Genomic DNA, 23,722 nt, shown 5'->3' with positions numbered 1-23,722 from the left:
TAAGCAAAATGGCGTCTTCCGCTGAGTTTGCAAGACGGACGAATACCAAAGTAAACATTATCGTGGACAGGTTTGGATATTACATTCTTTTCGATGGTTTTTATGTTTTAATTTACAAGTTTCGTGCATGGCAAGGTGGCTGTGAGATAGAGCGATCCTTAGTTGCAGCTGAAAGTGAAACCAGTGATAGAAGAACATTGACACAATGTCAGAGCTGCACTTGCGCAAACGTTGCACTTGCACAGTTGCAGGTCTGGTCAGTAGTCTACGGTGAAAATCAAAGAGTCGTAGTCGTAGGCTGTCCGATTGATTGTCAGTCACCGAGACTGCGGTTCAGTGCAAAGTCCAGCGTGAATAGACCCCCCCCCCCCCCCCCCCCCCCCTACTTCTACTACTTCTACTGCAATAGATGTGGACGTCTGACTCTGAGAAATGTACTTTGTGTGCGCATCTCGGAGCATACCATAGAAACCATAGAGCTTTTGATATGCAGTGAATCGAGTGATACACAAACACATGGAGAGCACCTGTAGCTAGCCTGTTTACCTGTAATGTATTGCAGGGTTAAGCCTGGGAGAAAAAGGCAATGGGACATTTGTCCCCCTCAACCAAAGTCCGATGGGACATAGTCGAAGGCAAGAAGCACCAGAGAGGCCTGCATGTGTTTTGACCAAAGATGCAAAATGGTGCAATATGGTGCCATCTGAGAATTAGCTGCTATATTGTGTTATCTGTGAATGTGTCTGTATCACTGTATATGTGTGTGTGAGTGTGTGTGTGTGTGTGTGTGTGTAATCCGATGTAAAGTGTACATTTGGTGGCACAGTGGTACGTGATCTCAATGCGCCCTTTGACGCACTGACTGACTGAAGGGAATTGTGATGGGACATTTTCGGAATCAATGCGCCAATGGCGCAGGGCGCACTAGTAAATGAAACCCTGTATTGTAATAGACCTTGTCGGTATCTGAGCAGCTCTCTTGAGATATCCACAAGACACGAACGCTCCTTGTTATGCCTTGAACGTCACATGAACTTTAAACCTCGGCTTTTGGCAGCTCGTGCGAGATAGCTGTACGGTTTGCTATGCTTTGTAGTTTGCAAGAGCTTGGAGTTGGAGTATAGACACGATCTAAAAAAAAAAGTGTATTTTTTTGCACTTTAAAGTTTGTGAGAGCTTGGAACTACAGATAGGATTTCAAACAAAAAGTGTATTCTTTTGCACTTTGAAGTTTGCGAGAGCTTGGAATACAGATCTATAGGGTCTAATTCTAAAAAAGTATATATTTTTGCTCTCTGATTTTGAAGTTTGTGAGAGCTTTGAATACAGATCGGGTCTGAAAAGGTGTATTTTTTTGCACTTTGAAGTTTGCGAGAGCTTGGAATACAGATGCCGAGATGGGGTCTAAAAAGTGTATTTTTTGCACTTTGAAGTTTGTGAGAGCTTGGAATACAGATCTCTAAGTCTAAAGAGTATAGGGTCTAAATAAATGTGTGTTTTTTTGCACTTGCAGTTGCAGTAATTCGAGCCAGGAAGCAGACCGAGGCATGTGTCAGTGAGGCCACACACACACCCCGGCCCTCCACACAATGGCACCGCCCAAAGCGTGCTGGTGCTGGTGCCAGCGTCACTCGCCCGTCAAGCTGGTGCTGGTGGTACTCACCACCTTCATCATCCTGCCGCTCATCACCCACTACTACCTTTCCAACATCGGCACCGACTGCGCCACCGCCGACCAGGAGTCGCACATCTCACGCAACAAGCTCGACTATGACGGAGATGAGGAGAAGAGGTGTGTGTGTGTGTAGATGGAGGGGGGGGGGGGGGTGCTGTAGTGTGTAAGTGTGTGCGTGTTTGTATGTGTGGTCAAGTGTGTGTGGTGTAGTGTGTGTGTGTATAATGTGTGTGGTTGTGAGTGCGTGTGTGTACATGTGTGTTTGTGTGTGACTCTGAGTGAGCAAATGTGTGTTGTGTGTACATGTATGAGTGTGCTGGTGTGGTTTAGATGAAGGTGTAGTCTGAGCGAGTGAGCAAGTGATCATGTGGATGCTCATGTATAACTACATGTGGGTATGGGGTTGTGGTGCAGTATGTAGATCAATGTCTGTGAGCGAGTATGTGGATCTGCCTGTGCGAGAGTGCTGATGCAACCTTATCTTTGCAATAAAAATAAAAATGTAAAAAATGGCCTAACTTGGTTCAATATCATGTGCACATTTTTATGTGATGATTCTGTTATTTGTACTTCAGTATTATTTATTCATTTGGAATTGCTACTCACCAGCTTCCTTCAGGCCTGGGAATGATACACCTTTTGTCGTAAATACGACGAAGTCCTTTTCTAATTGTGTAAGAAAAGAGCCCTCCGTGTGCCCTTAAAAATGCTTAAAACGCAACATTTTCCCGTCAGTACGCCCAAACCACTACTCATTCCCAGGCCTGTTCCTTGTTTGCAGGATAAAAATTTATGTTTTGAATATCAATAGTTTTGATTTATCTCATTGACTCTTTGTTTAAGCATGTCTAGATGTATCAGTGTGCATGAGAGTCTGCCTTTTTTAACCACAACATTAAGACAAATTCCTGGAGAACGTGTTGTTTTCACATGTTTTTCACATGTTTTTTGTTTTGTTTTTGTGTGTATACTTTCATCATTTATGAATTTATCATTGCAGATAATAACTTGCCTATGTCTTTATCTAAAATATTGTGTGTCATGCAGGATGGCGGACTACAAGAACCACATTGAGGAGCTGCGCGCCATCAAAGCTTCCATCGGCAACGAACTGCGAGAGCTGGAGAACAAGCGACAGTCGCTGCAGACAGAGATCGCAGGCTACAGCACGCACATCGACACGCTCAAGAGCCGCTACAACAGCCTGAAGAAGGAGCTGTCGCAGGTCAAGCTGACCCTCGACCAGCTCAAGTTCGAGAAAGAGGAGACCATCGCCTTTGTCCCCAGCATCAAAGCTCCGCAGCGAATCATCTTTGACGCGTCGGTTTCAGAGACCGTGCCGCCTACGTCGTCTCCGCGGCGATGCATGATGGAGAGCTGCTTCGACTTCTCCCGCTGCTCGCTGGTGTCAGGCTTTCCCGTTTTCTTTTATGACCCTGAGGATTACGAGTCACCAGACTCTCTGCCCGTCGAGGAGTTTGTGTTGACGTCAGTGGTGAGCAGCCTGAGTCAGAACATGTACCTGACGGACGACCCAAGCTCAGCATGTGTGTTCGTGGTGCTGATGGGGGAAGCCAAGTTGGGGCCTGTCTATAAAGGTAAAATGGAGAACATTCTCCACGAGCTGCCGCATTGGAACGGAGACGGCAGAAACCATCTTTTGTTGAACCTCGCCCGCACCAACAAAAACACAGACTACTTTGTGAACGTCAACACCGGCAGAGCTGTGATCGCTCAGTCCTCGTTTCTGAGCACTCCGTTCCGGAACAATTTTGACGTGATTATCCCGCCCAGCCTGGGACACGCCAGTGGCGATGTGTGGTTCCAGCTTCCACCTCTGTCTCCCGCGCGACGAAAATACCTCGTGTCTTTCTGGGGTGAATACATCCCCTCTTCACAAAGCTCCCGACAGACAGACTTTCAGCAGTTTGGTGACAGTTATGATGCGAGAGATCAACATGGGCGAAACTTGAAACAGGTTCAGGAGTCTCAAGGGTTTGTCAACTCGCGTCCAGGTGCCCAGGGCTACCTGAGCTTTGAAAGCGCGATAGTGATGTGGCTGAAAGAACTCCAGGCCAAGATGACAGACATTGCGGTGGTGGATTTATCCTGCGGTTCCGGCAGGCCTGTGGGGTTAGAAACAGAATGGGGTCTGTGTGGGGAGGTAGAGCAGCGACAAAACATTCTGAACCAGTCCACTTTCACCTTGTTAATATTCCCGCTAAACGACTCTTTGACTTCAACACATGTGTTTCAGACGAGGCTGTATGAAGCCTTGAAGTACGGCTCTGTTCCGGTTGTGTTAGGCTTTCACAGACGCTTGCCGTTTGACGAAATTGTGAACTGGGACAAAGCTGTGCTAACACTACCCCTTCCCAGAGTGACGGAAATTCCATTCTTTCTCAGAACGTTCAGTGATAATGACATTCTGAATCTTCGGCATCAAGGCCGATTCCTGTGGGAAATGTACTTCGGATCTACGCAACGGATTGTGGACACGACGCTAGCGTTAGTGCGGACACGTCTGCAAATTCCAGCCCTACCTTCCAGAGACGAGCCAGCAGTGAGCGTGTTTAACGCCACCTTCCTTCCCCTCAAGATCGAGGGGCCGGGCCCGGAGCCGGAGAGCGATGAGGTCCTAGGACCCATTGAGCCCAGGTTTCCGTCGGAGAAGTTCCGGAGAAACTACACTCACAGCTGGATCGTGGAGTCGTTCAACAAGCCGGGGGACCCCTTCTCACTCTACCCCTACACACCCTTTGAGCCAGTGTTCCCGTCTGAAGCCAAGTTCTTAGGTGGGTTTGTTTGACTGAATGCTTTGTAGCTCTCTTGACAGAATCTTTAACTTCTGAAGTCTATACATCGCCGTCATCGGTTCATTGGATATTAGTTATTACCAGTAAAAGTATGGTTTAGCTTATGAATATGAATAGTTTAGAACTGGAAGCAAGATGGTTTTAATTTGTGGTATGTTTTGAAATTACTACGAGCATTTCTTTGACAAACCTTTTTGCCTTTTTTGTTGTTACAAGAATTTTTTCTTTGTAATTGTAATTGTAAACTGTGTAATCTTCATTATATGTTCATATAGAGTGGACAGTCCTTGAAAATCTGCGCATCGCTGGATTATGTGTTTGAAGGATTGGAAAGAAACATTGCAACATGTGTTTCAACTTTGATCTCTGCATCTCTTAGACTCATACCCTTAACACTAATCTTGATGACATCTGTTTATTACCTAGTCCAAAAGTTTCTTATGAGTTGTCGTAAATAATTAGATAATATTAAATTTTGTTTGTGTGCAGGTTCGGCGTACGGTTTCCGACCAGTGGGTCAGGGTGCTGGGGGTGCTGGGAAAGAGTTCAGCGAAGCGTTGGGTGGTAACGTGCCCCGCGAACAGTTCACAAGTGAGATTAAACGCTTAAGCATAAATATATAATGTGTTTTCTTCTTCTGTGTTCATGGGCTGAAACTCCCACGTACACTCGTGTTTTTTGCACGAGTGGAATTTTACGTGTATGACCGTTTTTTACCCCGCCATTTAGGCAGCCATACGCCGTTTTCGGAGGAAGCATGCTGGGTATTTTCGTGTTTCTATAACCCACCGAACTCTGACATGGATTACAGGATCTTTTTCGTGCGCACTTGGTCTTGTGCTTGCGTGTACACACAGGGGTGTTCGGACACCGAGGAGAGTCTGCACACAAAGTTGACTCTGAGAAATAAATCTCTCGCCGAACGTGGGGACGAACTCACGCTGACAGCGGCCAACTGGATACAAATCCAACGCGCTGCCGACTGAGCTACATCCCCGCCCCTAATGTGTGTTAATACTGTCAAGGTTATAGAAGAGGTTGTGGGAATTTGGGGGAATGGGGAGATTGTAGAGGATAATGAAATCGAGAAAAAGAGTGAATGTTTATAATGTCACTGTCTGTCTGTATCCTAGTAGTAGTACATGTTAGTCTGCCTGCCTGTACGACTGGCTGCTAGTGTATAGAATACAGAATACAGAATACAGTATTTATTGAGCCAAGTGACATTAAAAAACATTTAAAGCACAAGGAATTTAGCGTAGTGTTGGTAAAATCACGCACACACACACACCCACACACACACTGACACACACACACACACGCCCACACATACACTGACATACACACCAACACACACACGCCCACACTACAGCAGTCACGATCACACCATCACACGCAGGGCAGACATGAGGTAAAACAAATGACAATCATCTATTAAAAGAAAATGTACAAAGAGTGGTCTAAGATGCTGGTGGAAGGGTCTACACAGAATACAATTTTATAATCTAATGCATAGTTAGAACTAGCCCATCCCCTCCACCCACCCACTCATGAATAACTAAAATAATGCAGCTAAAAAATAAAATTAAAAAATAAAAAAAAAATTTAAAAAAAATAAATCACACATCAAAGTCCCACTCAACCCCCCCCCCCCCCTACCCACCACCACCACCACCACCACCTAACACTGAGTCACAGGATGTGGTGAGCTCACCGCCAGCAGGATCACCGACTGTGAGGCTGCCCAACTGAGGGATGGGATGTTTTAAGGGAGGAAACAGCTTGGGGGAAGAAAGAGGTCTGGAGACGTCGAGTGCATGCCCCCAGGGATCGGAATCGACGACCTGAGGGCAGGCGCTCGAAGAGGGGATGGCCAGGGTGGGACTCGTCAGCCACAATTTTCTGGGCTCTGGACAGCATGCGCTTGGCATAGAGGGATGCTAGGGAGGGCAGCTCACAGTGTATGTCTGTATCCTAGTAGTAGTACATGTTAGTCTGCCTGCCTGTACGACTGGCTGCTAGTGTATGTCTGTATCCTAGTAGTAGTACATGTTAGTCTGCCTGCCTGTACGACTGGCTGCTAGTGTATGTCTGTGTGTGTTGTACGACTGGCTGCTAGTGTATGTCTGTGTGTGTTGTACGACTGGCTGCTAGTGTATGTCTGTGTGTGTTGTACGACTGGCTGCTAGTGTATGTCTGTGTCCTAGTAGTAGTACATGTGTCTGCCTGCCTGTACGACTGGCTGCTAGTGTCTGTCTGTGTGTGTTGTACGACTGGCTGCTAGTGTATGTCTGTATCCTAGTAGTAGTACATGTTAGTCTGCCTGCCTGTACGACTGGCTGCTAGTGTATGTCTGTGTGTGTTTTAAAATGGACAGTAACTACAGATGGCAGTATCCTCAGCAGTCTGTAAGTGCAACTTTGTTTTGTTTTGAATTTTATCACTTTAGTTTTTGTGTGCTTACACCAGTCTGTGCATTTCAACATTTGTACTGTATGGATATTATTGCCAGCCTGCATATTCTTTTCTGATTCCACTGATTCAGTGATTTACTGAGTTTCAGAATCTTGGAATTTTTCAATAGTATTTGTTCTGTTTATAAAACTGCTGCACTTCAAACTAAAAAGAGTAAGCAGTACTATGAATTCTTCTGGTTTGTTTCAGTTGTGATGCTGACGTACGAGAGAGAGACGGTGCTGATCCAGGCGCTGCAGAGACTGAAGGGAATCCCTTTCCTGAACAAAGTACTGGTGGTGTGGAACAACCCCATGCCCCCCTCCACGGACCTCCGCTGGCCCGACATCAGTGTGCCGCTAGAGGTGAAAATGCAAGGCTTATGTGTGTGACTGTGACTGTGTGTGTGTGTGAGTGAGTAAGTGTGTTGGTTTTGCTATTTTACATTGCCTTGAGCTCTTGCAAGAAGGGACGATTTTTGAGTCACTTGAGAAAAAGTGACTCTATGTAATCGGTCAGTGTTAGTCTGTCCGGCCGGCCGGCCGTCCGTAGACACCACCTTAACGTTGGACTTTTCTCGGAAACTATCAAAGCGATCGGGCTCATATTTTGTTTAGTCGTGACCTCCAATGACCTCTACACTTTAACGATGGTTTCGTTGACCTTTGACCTTTTTCAAGGTCACAGGTCAGCGTCAAAGGAAAAATTAGACATTTTATATCTTTGACAAAGTTCATCGGATGTGATTGAAACTTTGTAGGATTATTCTTTACATCAAAGTATTTACATCTGTAGCCTTTTACGAACGTTATCAGAAAAACAAGGGAGATAACTAGCCTTTTCTGTTCGGCAACACACAACTTAACGTTGGGCTTTTCTCGGAAACTATAAAAGTGACCGGGCTCAAATTTTATGTGAACGTGACTCATTGTGTTGTGAATAGCAATTTCTTCCTGTCCATCTGATGCCTCATATAATATTCAGAACTGCGAAAGTGACTCGATCGAGCGTTTGCTCTTCTTGTTAAGTGTTCATTATTACATATTACTATTATTATTATTATTCAATGAGGAGCGCATTAAAATGAATGTTTGTTGTTGTGTTGGTTCTTCTTTAAAGGGGAGCTAACTCGTTGTAAGCTACCACAAATAATGCAAACTAGATGACCGCCCTTGCATTTCAATGTTCTTGGTGCACATGAATTGGTTCAGGCTTTATGCACAAGTTTCAAGTTTCATGGTTTGTGTGTTTGATCTTGAGCATATGAAAGAAATCAGCTATTTTGAATTAAATGAAATCTGCCAAGTTTTGACTGCAAGTCATGAATCTATCATTTCTGGGATCATTCTTTCATGTTAAAATGTGTTCCCTTTAATTCATTTCAGTCTTTTGAAGGTGCAAGTTGTTGGGGGGGGGGGGGGGGGGGGGGGATGGCCATGAAGTGAATTAGCTCTAAGTGTAACTGTTCAGAAGGTGAGTTCAGTGTTAAAAATAAAATGTTTGTTTCTAATTTCATCATGCTGGTCTTGGTCAGGTATTGAGAACGAAGAGCAACAGCCTCAACAACCGCTTCCTTCCCTACGAGGCCATCGAGACAGAGGCTGTGCTCAGTATTGATGATGATGCTCACCTTCGGCACGACGAAATCGTCTTTGGCTTCAGGTAATTGAACAACAGCGTCAATCTGTATCTCTCTCTCTCTCTCTCTCTCTCTCTCTCTCTCTCTCTCTCTCTCTCTCTCTCTTTCCCTTTCTCTCTCTCTCTCTCTCTCTCTCTCTCTCTCTCTCTCTCTCTCTCTCTCTCTCTCTCTCTCTCTCTCTCTATCTCTCTCGCTTCACCCATTGCACCTCGGTTCGACCGTACGTAAGGTAACTTTTAATTCCTGTTGTGCAGCGGGATAAAGTATTCTCTCATACCTCGGAGATATACCTTCACTCGCTCGCAGCGACGTCACGTGACATTTTAGATGGTGGAAGAGAATGCTGTCGCTTATTTTCCTTCTGAGGATGAGGGTTTAACATGGATCGGGAACTTACAGGACAACCGTGGCTGTGGTTGCAATTTTGGATAGTTCTTTCCGTGAATGAGCATCGTTTTAGTCTTAACTGAACTCAGAAGGAAAATAAGCGACAGCATTCTTTTCCACCATCTAAAATGTCACGTGACGTCGCTGCGAGCGAGTGAAGGTATATCTCCGAGGTATGAGGGAATACTTTATCCCGCTGCACAACAGGAATTTATTTTTAACTTCTCTTCGGTCGAACCGAGGTGCAATACCTCCTCAATCTCCCTCTCTCTCTCAATCTCTCTTTGTATCTCTCTCTCTCTCTCTTTCTATCTCTCTCTCTCTCTACCTCTCTCTCTCTCTCTCTCTCTCTCTCTCTCTCTCTCTCTCTCTCTCTCTCTCTCTCTCTCTCTCTCTCTCTGTCTTTCCCCCTCTCTCTCCTTGTTGTTTCACTGTTTTATTGACGCATCTTTTACTTATTCTTTGTCTTTGATATCATGAGATTGGTAATTTTTACAGGAATTTGTAAAATCCAACCCACTGCCCTGGGTATGCTATAGACCATTCATCCATCCATCCATCTTTCTCTCTCTCTCTCTCTCTCTCTCTCTCTCTCTCTCTCTCTCTCTCTCTCTCTCTCTCTCTCTCTCTCTCTCTCTCTCTCTGTCTCTCTCTCTCTCTTTTGTCTGTCCGTTTCTATGTCTGTCAGTCTGTCTGTTTTTCTGTCTGTCTGTCTGTCTGTCTGCCAGAACACAGACCAGAATTTCAATGAGAGTACTTGTACAATATCAGTTTGCCCATGTAGTCCCTCCTCCGCTGCCCGAGTTCATCATATTTCTTGTGTTTTGCTCAGAGTGTGGCGAGAAGAGAGAGGCAGAGTTTTCCCATAAAGTCCCTCCTCCGGTCTCTGAGTTCAGTATATTTCTTGCCTTTCCTCAGAATGAGGAGAGAAGAGAGAGACAGGGTGGTGGGGTTCCCGGGTCGGTTCCACGAGCTGACTGTACAACTCATTGTATGGCTTATGTTTCTCTCAGAGTGTGGTGCGAGGAGAGGGACAAGGGTGGTGGGGTTCCCGGGTCGGTTCAACGCTGGCTCTACAACTCATTTTATGTCTTGTGTTTTGCTCAGAGTGTGGTGCGAGGAGAGAGACAGAGTGGTTGGGTTCCCGGGTCAGTTCAACGCTGGCTCTACAACTCATTTTATGTCTTGTGTTTTGCTCAGAGTGTGGCGCGAGGAGAGAGACAGAGTGGTTGGGTTCCCGGGTCGGTTCAACGCTGGCTCTACAACTCATTGTATGTCTTGTGTTTTGCTCAGAGTGTGGCGCGAGGAGAGAGACAGAGTGGTTGGGTTCCCGGGTCGGTTCAACGCTGGCTCTACAACTCATTGTATGTCTTGTGTTTTGCTCAGAGTGTGGCGCGAGGAGAGAGACAGAGTGGTTGGGTTCCCGGGTCGGTTCAACGCTGGCTCTACAACTTATGTCTTGTGTTTTGCTCAGAGTGTGGCGCGAGGAGAGGGACAGAGTGGTTGGGTTCCCGGGTCGGTTCAACGCTGGCTCTACAACTCATTGTATGTCTTGTGTTTTGCTCAGAGTGTGGCGCGAGGAGAGAGACAGAGTGGTTGGGTTCCCGGGTCGGTTCAACGCTGGCTCTACAACTCATTTTATGTCTTGTGTTTTGCTCAGAGTGTGGCGCGAGGAGAGAGACAGAGTGGTGGGGTTCCCGGGTCAGTTCAACGCTGGCTCTACAACTCATTTTATGTCTTGTGTTTTGCTCAGAGTATGGCGCGAGGAGAGAGACAGAGTGGTGGGGTTCCCGGGTCGGTTCAACGCTGGCTCTACAACTCATTTTATGTCTTGTGTTTTGCTCAGAGTGTGGCGCGAGGAGAGAGACAGAGTGGTTGGGTTCCCGGGTCGGTTCAACGCTGGCTCTACAACTCATTTTATGTCTTGTGTTTTGCTCAGAGTGTGGCGCGAGGAGAGAGACAGAGTGGTTGGGTTCCCGGGTCGGTTCAACGCTGGCTCTACAACTCATTTTATGTCTTGTGTTTTGCTCAGAGTGTGGCGCGAGGAGAGAGACAGAGTGGTTGGGTTCCCGGGTCGGTTCAACGCTGGCTCTACAACTCATTTTATGTCTTGTGTTTTGCTCAGAGTGTGGCGCGAGGAGAGAGACAGAGTGGTTGGGTTCCCGGGTCGGTTCAACGCTGGCTCTACAACTCATTTTATGTCTTGTGTTTTGCTCAGAGTGTGGCGCGAGGAGAGAGACAGAGTGGTTGGGTTCCCGGGTCGGTTCAACGCTGGCTCTACAACTCATTGTATGTCTTGTGTTTTGCTCAGAGTGTGGCGCGAGGAGAGAGACAGAGTGGTTGGGTTCCCGGGTCGGTTCAACGCTGGCTCTACAACTCATTTTATGTCTTGTGTTTTGCTCAGAGTGTGGCGCGAGGAGAGAGACAGAGTGGTTGGGTTCCCGGGTCGGTTCAACGCTGGCTCTACAACTCATTTTATGTCTTGTGTTTTGCTCAGAGTGTGGCGCGAGGAGAGAGACAGAGTGGTTGGGTTCCCGGGTCGGTTCAACGCTGGCTCTACAACTCATTTTATGTCTTGTGTTTTGCTCAGAGTGTGGCGCGAGGAGAGAGACAGAGTGGTTGGGTTCCCGGGTCGGTTCAACGCTGGCTCTACAACTCATTTTATGTCTTGTGTTTTGCTCAGAGTGTGGCGCGAGGAGAGAGACAGAGTGGTTGGGTTCCCGGGTCGGTTCAACGCTGGCTCTACAACTCATTTTATGTCCTGTGTTTTGCTCAGAGTGTGGCGCGAGGAGAGAGACAGAGTGGTTGGGTTCCCGGGTCGGTTCAACGCTGGCTCTACAACTCATTTTATGTCTTGTGTTTTGCTCAGAGTGTGGCGCGAGGAGAGAGACAGAGTGGTTGGGTTCCCGGGTCGGTTCAACGCTGGCTCTACAACTCATTTTATGTCTTGTGTTTTGCTCAGAGTGTGGCGCGAGGAGAGAGACAGAGTGGTTGGGTTCCCGGGTCGGTTCAACGCTGGCTCTACAACTCATTGTATGTCTTGTGTTTTGCTCAGAGTGTGGCGCGAGGAGAGAGACAGAGTGGTTGGGTTCCCGGGTCGGTTCAACGCTGGCTCTACAACTCATTTTATGTCTTGTGTTTTGCTCAGAGTGTGGCGCGAGGAGAGAGACAGAGTGGTTGGGTTCCCGGGTCGGTTCAACGCTGGCTCTACAACTCATTTTATGTCTTGTGTTTTGCTCAGAGTGTGGCGCGAGGAGAGAGACAGAGTGGTTGGGTTCCCGGGTCGGTTCAACGCTGGCTCTACAACTCATTTTATGTCTTGTGTTTTGCTCAGAGTGTGGCGCGAGGAGAGAGACAGAGTGGTTGGGTTCCCGGGTCGGTTCAACGCTGGCTCTACAACTCATTTTATGTCTTGTGTTTTGCTCAGAGTGTGGCGCGAAGAGAGAGACAGAGTGGTTGGGTTCCCGGGTCGGTTCAACGCTGGCTCTACAACTCATTTTATGTCTTGTGTTTTGCTCAGAGTGTGGCGCGAGGAGAGAGACAGAGTGGTTGGGTTCCCGGGTCAGGTTCAACGCTGGCTCTACAACTCATTTTATGTCTTGTGTTTTGCTCAGAGTGTGGCGCGAGGAGAGAGACAGAGTGGTTGGGTTCCCGGGTCGGTTCAACGCTGGCTCTACAACTCATTTTATGTCTTGTGTTTTGCTCAGAGTGTGGCGCGAAGAGAGAGACAGAGTGGTTGGGTTCCCGGGTCGGTTCAACGCTGGCTCTACAACTCATTTTATGTCTTGTGTTTTGCTCAGAGTGTGGCGCGAGGAGAGAGACAGAGTGGTTGGGTTCCCGGGTCGGTTCAACGCTGGCTCTACAACTCATTTTATGTCTTGTGTTTTGCTCAGAGTGTGGCGCGAGAGAGAGACAGAGTGGTTGGGTTCCCGGGTCGGTTCAACGCTGGCTCTACAACTCATTTTATGTCTTGTGTTTTGCTCAGAGTGTGGCGCGAGGAGAGAGACAGAGTGGTTGGGTTCCCGGGTCGGTTCAACGCTGGCTCTACAACTCATTTTATGTCTTGTGTTTTGCTCAGAGTGTGGCGCGAGGAGAGAGACAGAGTGGTTGGGTTCCCGGGTCGGTTCAACGCTGGCTCTACAACTCATTTTATGTCTTGTGTTTTGCTCAGAGTGTGGCGCGAGGAGAGAGACAGAGTGGTTGGGTTCCCGGGTCGGTTCAACGCTGGCTCTACAACTCATTTTATGTCTTGTGTTTTGCTCAGAGTGTGGCGCGAGGAGAGAGACAGAGTGGTTGGGTTCCCGGGTCGGTTCAACGCTGGCTCTACAACTCATTTTATGTCTTGTGTTTTGCTCAGAGTGTGGTGCGAGGAGAGAGACAGAGTGGTTGGGTTCCCGGGTCGGTTCAACGCTGGCTCTACAACTCATTTTATGTCTTGTGTTTTGCTCAGAGTGTGGCGCGAGGAGAGAGACAGAGTGGTTGGGTTCCCGGGTCGGTTCAACGCTGGCTCTACAACTCATTTTATGTCTTGTGTTTTGCTCAGAGTGTGGCGCGAGGAGAGAGACAGAGTGGTTGGGTTCCCGGGTCGGTTCAACGCTGGCTCTACAACTCATTTTATGTCTTGTGTTTTGCTCAGAGTGTGGCGCGAGGAGAGAGACAGAGTGGTTGGGTTCCCGGGTCGGTTCAACGCTGGCTCTACAACTCATTGTATGTCTTGTGTTTTGCTCAGAGTGTGGCGCGAGGAGAGGGACAGAGTGGTTGGGTTCCCGGGTCGGTTCAACGCTGGCTCTACAACTCATTTTATGTCTTGTGTTTTGCTCAGAGTGTGGCGCGAGGAGAGAGACAGAGTGGTTGGGTTCCCGGGTCGGTTCAACGCTGGCTCTACAACTCATTTTATGTCTTGTGTTTTGCTCAGAGTGTGGCGCGAGGAGAGAGACAGAGTGGTTGGGTTCCCGGGTCGGTTCAACGCTGGCTCTACAACTCATTGTATGTCTTGTGTTTTGCTCAGAGTGTGGCGCGAGGAGAGGGACAGAGTGGTTGGGTTCCCGGGTCGGTTCAACGCTGGCTCTACAACTCATTTTATGTCTTGTGTTTTGCTCAGAGTGTGGCGCGAGGAGAGAGACAGAGTGGTTGGGTTCCCGGGTCGGTTCAACGCTGGCTCTACAACTCATTTTATGTCCTGTGTTTTGCTCAGAGTGTGGCGCGAGGAGAGAGACAGAGTGGTTGGGTTCCCGGGTCGGTTCAACGCTGGCTCTACAACTCATTGTATGTCTTGTGTTTTGCTCAGAGTGTGGCGCGAGGAGAGAGACAGAGTGGTTGGGTTCCCGGGTCGGTTCAACGCTGGCTCTACAACTCATTTTATGTCCTGTGTTTTGCTCAGAGTGTGGCGCGAGGAGAGAGACAGAGTGGTTGGGTTCCCGGGTCGGTTCAACGCTGGCTCTACAACTCATTTTATGTCCTGTGTTTTGCTCAGAGTGTGGCGCGAGGAGAGAGACAGAGTGGTTGGGTTCCCGGGTCGGTTCAACGCTGGCTCTACAACTCATTTTATGTCTTGTGTTTTGCTCAGAGTGTGGCGCGAGGAGAGAGACAGAGTGGTTGGGTTCCCGGGTCGGTTCAACGCTGGCTCTACAACTCATTTTATGTCTTGTGTTTTGCTCAGAGTGTGGCGCGAGGAGAGAGACAGAGTGGTTGGGTTCCCGGGTCGGTTCCACGAGCTGACTGTACAACTCATTGTATGTCTTGTGTTTTGCTCAGAGTGTGGCGCGAGGAGAGAGACAGAGTGGTGGGGTTCCCGGGTCGGTTCCACGAGCTGACTGTACAACTCATTGTATGTCTTGTGTTTTGCTCAGAGTGTGGCGCGAGGAGAGAGACAGAGTGGTTGGGTTCCCGGGTCGGTTCAACGCTGGCTCTACAACTCATTGTATGTCTTGTGTTTTGCTCAGAGTGTGGCGCGAGGAGAGAGACAGAGTGGTTGGGTTCCCGGGTCGGTTCAACGCTGGCTCTACAACTCATTGTATGTCTTGTGTTTTGCTCAGAGTGTGGCGCGAGGAGAGAGACAGAGTGGTGGGGTTCCCGGGTCGGTTCAACGCTGGCTCTACAACTCATTGTATGTCTTGTGTTTTGCTCAGAGTGTGGCGCGAGGAGAGAGACAGAGTGGTTGGGTTCCCGGGTCGGTTCAACGCTGGCTCTACAACTCATTGTATGTCTTGTGTTTTGCTCAGAGTGTGGCGCGAGGAGAGAGACAGAGTGGTTGGGTTCCCGGGTCGGTTCCACGAGCTGACTGTACAACTCATTGTATGTCTTGTGTTTTGCTCAGAGTGTGGCGCGAGGAGAGAGACAGAGTGGTTGGGTTCCCGGGTCGGTTCAACGCTGGCTCTACAACTCATTGTATGTCTTGTGTTTTGCTCAGAGTGTGGCGCGAGGAGAGAGACAGAGTGGTTGGGTTCCCGGGTCGGTTCAACGCTGGCTCTACAACTCATTGTATGTCTTGTGTTTTGCTCAGAGTGTGGCGCGAGGAGAGAGACAGAGTGGTTGGGTTCCCGGGTCGGTTCAACGCTGGCTCTACAACTCATTGTATGTCTTGTGTTTTGCTCAGAGTGTGGCGCGAGGAGAGAGACAGAGTGGTGGGGTTCCCGGGTCGGTTCAACGCTGGCTCTACAACTCATTATTGTCTTGTGTTTTGCTCAGAGTGTGGCGCGAGGAGAGAGACAGAGTGGTGGGGTTCCCGGGTCGGTTCAACGCTGGCTCTACAACTCATTGTATGTCTTGTGTTTTGCTCAGAGTGTGGCGCGAGGAGAGGGACAGAGTGGTTGGGTTCCCGGGTCGGTTCAACGCTGGCTCTACAACTCATTGTATGTCTTGTGTTTTGCTCAGAGTGTGGCGCGAGGAGAGAGACAGAGTGGTTGGGTTCCCGGGTCGGTTCAACGCTGGCTCTACAACTCATTGTATGTCTTGTGTTTTGCTCAGAGTGTGGCGCGAGGAGAGAGACAGAGTGGTGGGGTTCCCGGGTCGGTTCCATGCGTGGGATGTGAAGCACCAGAGCTGGCTCTACAACTCCAACTACTCCTGTGAACTCTCCATGGTTCTCACCGGCGCTGCTTTCTTCCACAAGGTCGGTTGACTGTCTCAAGGTCGGTTGACTGTCTGGCAATCGTGATTGTAGTGTATCGACACTGTGCAATGAATTATTTTCCTTGACCGGAAGTACTCTTCTGCGTAAGAGCCTCTTTCCTCACGGGGGATAACCGGTCAAAGGCCGAACAGAAGCCGAAGGCCGCTCATGACACGTGTGAAGGCAAGTTTTGTCTGTTTTCTAGGTATTGTTTGATTTATGTCGGGATTTAAGGTAAGCTACTGATTCAGCGATGACTAAATTTGTTTCTCGATGCATAAAAAGTCAGGGAGCGATTGACATTTGCCCGTAAATAGCCTTCAAAGCTGAAAATGTCCGCGATCGAGCACCGAAAATGGCTGTTCGATGGGTTTTGCAAGTAGAAATGTGCTTTATTTCACAAAATCAGCTCGTATTTGGTATGGGTACGGGATTCTAGAGGACGAAGGAGTCATAAGAGGTGCAAAGAAGTGCTATTTGGGAGTAGAATAAATCTTCCGAGACAGTAGACAAGAGAAGGTCATATTTGAGAGATGCGCGTAGGCCGATTGTCTTTCCGACAAGCGAATGATACAGCAGATTAATCATTCGTTTTGACCAGAAACCTAGTCTCTAGTTTTTATGAATGAGTTTTTTAATTAAAACAATCACGAGAACTCTCTCGCTTACCCTTAAATCTTTAATCCTTGTAAAATAAAGTTATCTCTCTCTCATAGTTTCTTTTTGGCCTGTTGGCAAGTCTTCTCTCACTCGTTGAAATAATAGAAAACTGTTGATAACACATGGTACCCGGGGGGAGTGGGGGGGGGGGGGGGGTAAGTTAGCGCAAGGGCAGCTATTTGATGTCTGATTCGATCGCGGGGATGCATTGGCCGTAGTTTTTTTTTTTGGGGGGGGGGGCGGTGGGGGGGGGGGGTGGCGGTGGGGGGGGGGGGGGGGGGGAGTGGCAGCAGATGTTGCCTTAAATCCCGACATAAATCAAACAATACCTAGAAAACAGACAAAACTTGCCTTCACACGTGTCATGAGCGGCCTTCGGCTTCTGTTCGGCCTTTGACCGGTTATCCCCCGTGTTCCTTGCATTATGGCGTGAAGTCAAGATGTGAATAAACCGTGCTCTTCCTAAAATCGGTCCACGTCCATGTTGTATGCTTCAAGCATGATTGGAAGTGTATAAATGTGTAAGACAACAGTATCCTGCAGTATTCTACAGTGCTGAGATTGTTTTTTCTCTTAATTTTTTTTTTTTTCTGTCTGCAATTTAGTTTACAGTGGAACCCCCCCACCCCCACCCCCAATCAATTTAAGACTTCTCCTTGTTAAACCCTTGGTTTTCAGATATTTTGTTGGTAGCATCTGTACATTTACCTCCATTTTAAGACTCCTTCCTTTTTACATTTAGTCAAGTTTTGACTTAAGATATTTAAACGTAAAGCGGGAATGGAGACGAGGGTGTTGGTGTATGTGTAGATCAAGTCCAAGAAAACTACTGGACCGATCTTCATGAAACTTTACATGAGTGTTTCATCAAAAGATATCCGCAGACTTTTTTTTTCTTTTTTTGGAATAAATGTCTGACGTCAAATCCGGCTTTTACTGAAAAATGAGGCGGCACTGTCACGCTCTAATTTTGTTGTTGTATCAAATTCAGCTGTAAGCAGCAATCCTTGTGTGTAAATCGATGTCCCTTATACTCTCACATCAGGGTTAGGAACAACTGATTTTTGGATTTGGCAAACATGATTTTCTTCTTTTTAAATTTAATCATGTTTTGACTAAATATTTTAACATCAAGGGGGAATCGAAACGAGGGTCGTGGTGTATGTGCGTGTGTGCGTGCGTGTGTGCGTGTGTGTGTGTGTGTAGAGCGATTCAGACTAAACTACTGGACCGATCTTTATGAAATTTGACATGAGAGTTCCTGGGTATGAAATCCTCGAACGTTTTTTTCATTTTTTTGATAAATGTCTTTGATGACGTCATATCCGGCTTTTCGTGAAAGTTGAGGCGGCACTGTCACGCCCTCATTTTTCAACCAAATTGGTTGAAATTTTGGTTAAGTAATCTTCGACGAAGCCCGGACTTCGGTATTGCATTTCAGCTTGGTGGCTTAAAAATTAATTAATGACTTTGGTCATTAAAAATCTGAAAATTGTAAAAAAAAAAAAAAATTTATAAAACGATCCAAATTTACGTTTATCTTATTCTCCATCATTTGCTGATTCCAAAAACATATAAATATGTTATATTCGGATTAAAAACAATCTCTCAAAATTAAAAATATAAAAATTATGATCAAATTTTTTTTTCCGAAATCAATTTAAAAACACTTTCATCTTATTCCTTGTCGGTTCCTGATTCCAAAAATATATAGATATGATATGTTTGGATTAAAAACACGCTCAGAAAGTTAAAACGAAGAGAGGTACAGAAAAGCGTGCTATCCTTCTCAGCGCAACGAATACCCCGCTCTTCTTGTCAATTCCACGGGCACTGCCTTTGCCACGGGCGGTGGAGTGACGATGCTACGAGTATACGGTCTTGCTGCGTTGCGTTGCGTTCAGTTTCATTCTGTGAGTTCGACAGCTACTTGACTAAATATTGTATTTTCACTTGTTAAATTTAATCATGTTCTGTTGTCATGACTGCGTGTGACGTGTTTCAGTTCTATTCCTACCTGTATAGCTATGTGTTGCCCCAGGCCATACGTGACAAGGTAGACCAGTACACCAACTGTTGTCATGACTCTTACCTGTTACCTGTTTCAGTTCTATGCCTACCTGTATAGCTATGTGATGCCCCAGGCCATACGTGACAAGGTAGACATGTACACCAACTGTTGTCATGACTCTTACCTGTTACCTGTTTCAGTTCTATGCCTACCTGTATAGCTATGTGATGCCCCAGGCCATACGTGACAAGGTAGACCAGTACACCAACTGTTGTCATGACTCTTACCTGTTACCTGTTTCAGTACTATGCCTACCTGTATAGCTATGTGATGCCCCAGGCCATACGTGACAAGGTGGACCAGTACACCAACTGTTGTCATGACTCTTACCTGTTACCTGTTTCAGTTCTATGCCTACCTGTATAGCTATGTGTTGCCCCGGGCCATACGTGACAAGGTAGACCAGTACACCAACTGTTGTCATGACTCTTACCTGTTACCTGTTTCAGTACTACGCCTACCTGTATAGCTATGTGATGCCCCAGGCTATACGTGACAAGGTGGACCAGTACACCAACTGTGAGGACATCGCCATGAACTTCCTCGTCTCACACATCACTCGCAAACCTCCGATCAAGGTCAGTAGAATGATAATGTTTGTTAACGGATTCATGGTTAAACCATCAGGGGCATGTTCCAGTCAAAGTAGGGCATGTTCCAGTCAAAGTAGGGCATGTTCCAGTCAAAGTAGGGCATGTTCCAGTCAAAGTAGGACATGTTCCAGTCAAAGTAGGGCATGTTCCGGTCAAAGTAGGGCATGTTCCAGTCAAAGAAGGGCATGTTCCAGTCAAGTAGGGCATGTTCCAGTCAAAGTAGGGCATGTTCCAGTCAAAATAGGGCATGTTCCAGTCAAAGTAGGGCATGTTCCAGTCAAAGTAGGGCATGTTCCAGTCAAAGAAGGGCATGTTCCAGTCAAAGTCGGGCATGTTCCAGTCAAAGTCGGGCATGTTTCAGTCAAAGTAGGGCATGTTCCAGTCAAAGTAGGGCATGTTCCAGTCAAAGTAGGGCATGTTCCAGTCAAAGTCAGTTCAGTGGAACTTCCCTTGTAAGACCAGAATGGAGAAAACAAATTGGAGATAAAGGTCCCAAGTTCACAGGAAAAGTCTCAGGGCTTCGAAAGTGAATAAATACACGCATGAAGGGACAAAACGAGTTGCGCCGTCCTGTAATATTGGCAGCTGGCCTTCCCTGAGAAAGCAGCCTGTATTTCCATGATGGTTCCCTCGAAGGACTATGTTTTCTTCTTATTTGTTGATAGGCTGAAACCCCCAAATTCACTCATTTTTTAATGAGTGGGGTTTTACGTGTTAGACTTTTTACCCCGCCATTCAGGAAGCCATACGCTGTTTCGGGGGAAGCATGCTGGGTATTTTCGTGTTACTATAATCCACAGTGCGCACTTGGTCTTGTGCTTGCGTGTACACACTAAGGGGGATAAGGCTGCCACTAGCAGGTCTGCACATAAGTTGGGAGATTGGACAAATCTCCACCCTGAACCCTCCAGGCCCGGCCGGGATTGAAACCGCAACCTTCCACATTGGAGGCTTATCCGCAAGGGCACTGCGCCTGTCGAAGGACTGTATAATACCCTGTCCTTATCCTTGTGACTTCAAAGAATGTTTTCTGTCCCTTTCACCAGGTGACGTCGCGGTGGACGTTTCGCTGCCCCGGCTGTCCCAACACACTGTCCAGCAACGACACGCACTTCGAGGAGCGGCACCAGTGCATGAACTTCTTCGTCAGTGTGTACGGCTACATGCCGCTTCTCTTCACGCAGTATAGGGTCGATTCTGTCTTGTTCAAAACCAGACTGCCGCACGACAAACAGAAATGCTTCAAATACATTTAGTACGTGGTAATGTTATGGCAACAGATTCTGTTATGTCAGCCGATTATGATATGTTAGCAGATTCTGTTATAATAGCCGATTATGAACTTCTTTGCACACGTCTATGGCTACATGGTCTTACTCTTCATGTAATACAGCGTCGATTCCGTCTTGTTCAAAACCAGACTGCCCCTCGATAAACAGAAATGCTTCAAGTACATCGAGTGTGTTCGAATGCTATTGCAGCAGATTATGAACTTTGTGCACATAGCCATGGAGTGGATGTCTTCACGTTCAAACCCCGTCTGCCTCACGACAAAAACAAACGTGCTTCAAAAACATCTAGTGTGGAATTATGATATGTTTGCATATTATGAACTTCTTTGTGTACGTCTATGGCTACATGTCCCTACTCTTCATGCAGTACAGGGTCGACTCCATCTTGTTCAAAACTAGGCTGCCGCACGACAAACAGAAATGCTTCAAGTACATCTAGTGTGTAATTATGTTATGTTAGATTATGAACTTTGTTCACGTCTGTGGGTACATGTCACTCCTCTTCACGCCGTACAGGGTAGACTCTGTCTTGTTCAAAACCAGGCTGCTCCACGAGAAATTTTTCTGCACTCTCATAGGGAAACGAAAATAGAATGTCTCCATTGAAACTGATGAAGCATGTGTGCTTGGCTGAATGCCACATGCGAATTCAGGAATTCTAACAGATTTTCCTGTGGAACCACCATTTTGGAAGTGGAAGTAACGCTAAGGTAATTCAAATCGGTTTACAACAGTCACGCGCTTGGCGCGAGATTGAGCGGTATCGTACTTTCCTACAGGAACTCCACCCGATGGGATTCCCTGTATACAGGGAAAACGCCTGCAGGAACTCCATCTACAGGGAATCACACTCTTTTGGTCGACATGGACCCCTTCAGCGGTACTAACAGCTGCTTCCTTTGCGCACGCTATGCTTGGAAGTACATGTACATGTAGATGTAGATCTTCATTCTAAGGGTTTGCCTTACCCGTTGGATGATGGAAGTAGTTTTGTCTGGTAGAACATTTGGTGTGAACAACACCCCTGTGTCATGAGAAGAAGAAATGGTGCTGAGAAAAAGAGATATAGAGTGCAGGTGAGCATGCATACGTCCTCGTGCTCTCTTTCGCATTTGTGTGTATGTGCATGTGCGTGTATGCGTGTGTGTGTGTGTGTGTGTGTGTGTGTGTGTGTGTGTGTGTGTGTGTGTGTGTGTGTTAAACAAACTAGAGAGAACACTATGCGTGTGTCTGCCTTTGTGTCAATGTGTGTGTTGAGATTTTGAAATAATAGACATGAATGTCAGATTGTTTATTCATTCTTTGCGTTAACTGCTTTGTCCCAGTACTTGCATTTTGTGTGTGACCATTCTAAGTTAACCTGTTACTGCCTTCAGAGCTTGGGTCTGTTTTGCAGAAACGTTAATAATTCTGCCTCTTTATGCATTACATAACACTGGAGCCTGCCGCACGCTTGAGAATTGTGCTTTTTTAATGTCTCACAGATTTGCTTGCAAAGTCATTGGTGAATTGAAGTGTGTGTACATGGTTGTCTTAACTACACAATTATCAATAAGTTATTGAGTATTGTTTCACTGTAAAGTTTTACTATTATTCGCAATGTGGTTTTGGAATATTTGTTACAACAGCCAAGGAAACAAGCTTATTTTTTCCTTCTTTTCATTTTACTTAGTTGGACTGCTGTATTCTTGAGCGACATGTCTTAGGTATTTCAGGTACACCATGTGAGACAATGTTACATTAACTTACAATGTAATAGAAAGTGTTTGTTTTTGTTATGGTTGTAATGAACAGCTTATTGTTGAAGGGCAGCTGCATTAACTGAAATGTAATGTGTGTGTGTGTGTGAGTGTGTGTGTGTGTGTGTTTTTGTGTGTGTGTGTGTGTGTGTGTGTGTGTGTGTGTGTGTGTGTGTGTCACTTCAAATGTGTGCGTTTTTGGGTATGTAGATGTGTGCGTTTGTGGGTATGTAGGTGTGTGTGTGTGTGTGTGTGTGCATCACTTCAAATGTGTGCGTGTGTGGGTATGTAGATGTGTGTGTGTGTGTGTATGTGTGCGTGTGTGCGTGTGTGTTTGTGTCTGTGTGTATGTGTCTGTGTGTGTCTGTGTGTGTGTGTGTGTGTCTGTGTGTGTATGTGTGTGTCTGTGTGTGTGTGTGTGTGTGTCTGTGTGTGTGTGTGTCTGTGTGTATGTGTGTGTGTGTGTCTGTGTCTGTGTGTGTGTCTGTGTGTGTGTGTCTGTGTGTGTGTGTCTGTGTGTGTCTGTGTGTGGGTGTGTGTGTGTGTCTGTGTGTGTGTGTGTGTCTGTGTGTGTGTGTGTCTGTGTGTGTGTGTCTGTGTGTGTGTCTGTGTCTGTGTGTGTGTCTGTGTGTGTGTCTGTGTGTGTGTCTGTGTCTGTGTGTGTGTGTCTGTGTCTGTGTCTGTGTCTGTGTGTGTCTGTGTCTGTGTCTGTGTCTGTGTCTGTGTCTGTGTGTGTGTCTGTGTGTGTCTGTGTGTGTCTGTGTGTGTGTGTCTGTGTGTGTCTGTGTGTGTGTCTGTGTGTGTGTCTGTGTCTGTGTGTGTGTGTCTGTGTGTGTGTCTGTGTGTGTGTCTGTGTGTCTGTGTCTGTGTGTCTGTGTGTGTGTCTGTGTGTGTGTCTGTGTGTGTGTGTGTGTGTCTGTGTGTGTGTGTCTGTGTGTGTGTGTGTGTGTCTGTGTGTGTGTCTGTGTGTGTGTCTGAGTCTGTGTGTGTGTGTGTGCGTGTGTGGGTATGTTGATGCATGTTGATTTCAGGTATAATTGCAGTACATGTACTTGTCGTATATTTGCTGCCTGTGCTTTGTGTTATGCAAATGCCATACCTTTACACAAGTTGTCTCTTATCACAGCCCAGAATAACAAATGTTAATACAAAAATTGTGGCGGGGATGGGTGTGAAAAGGGGAAGTCTTAAATTGTGGCGGGGATGGGTGTGAAAAGGGGCAGTCTTAAATTGTGGCGGGGATGGGTCTGAAAAGGGGAAGTCTTAAATTGTGGCGGGGATGGGT

General features: G+C 46.9%; 1 protein-coding gene across 1 annotated transcript; it reads left to right on the top strand.

The window, feature by feature from the left end:
* Nucleotides 1-3: 3 nt before the first annotated feature.
* On the top strand, nucleotides 4-22,751 carry LOC138980510 (exostosin-like 3). The gene is made up of 9 exons (XM_070353395.1): nucleotides 4-70; nucleotides 1,514-1,792; nucleotides 2,723-4,470; nucleotides 4,981-5,082; nucleotides 7,156-7,310; nucleotides 8,480-8,607; nucleotides 15,938-16,082; nucleotides 19,263-19,391; nucleotides 20,453-22,751. The coding sequence occupies exons 2-9, from the start codon at nucleotides 1,590-1,592 to the stop codon at nucleotides 20,660-20,662; spliced, it is 2,820 nt and encodes a 939-aa protein (XP_070209496.1). The 5' UTR covers nucleotides 4-70; nucleotides 1,514-1,589; the 3' UTR covers nucleotides 20,663-22,751.
* Nucleotides 22,752-23,722: the final 971 nt, after the last annotated feature.

The sequence above is a fragment of the Littorina saxatilis genome, linkage group LG11, assembly GCF_037325665.1.
Source record: "Littorina saxatilis isolate snail1 linkage group LG11, US_GU_Lsax_2.0, whole genome shotgun sequence".
In the NCBI taxonomy this organism is placed as follows: Eukaryota; Metazoa; Mollusca; class Gastropoda; order Littorinimorpha; family Littorinidae; genus Littorina; species Littorina saxatilis.
This window is presented reverse-complemented; position numbering and strand designations above follow the sequence as displayed.

Coding starts and splice junctions, on each gene's coding strand:
- LOC138980510 (XM_070353395.1), top strand. CDS start 1,590: ATGGCACCGCCCAAAGCGTGCTGGTGCTGGTGCCAGCGTCACTCGCCC. Junction 1,793..2,722: donor GACGGAGATGAGGAGAAGAG/GTGTGTGTGTGT, acceptor TGTGTCATGCAG/GATGGCGGACTACAAGAACC. Junction 19,392..20,452: donor CTCGCAAACCTCCGATCAAG/GTCAGTAGAATG, acceptor CCCTTTCACCAG/GTGACGTCGCGGTGGACGTT.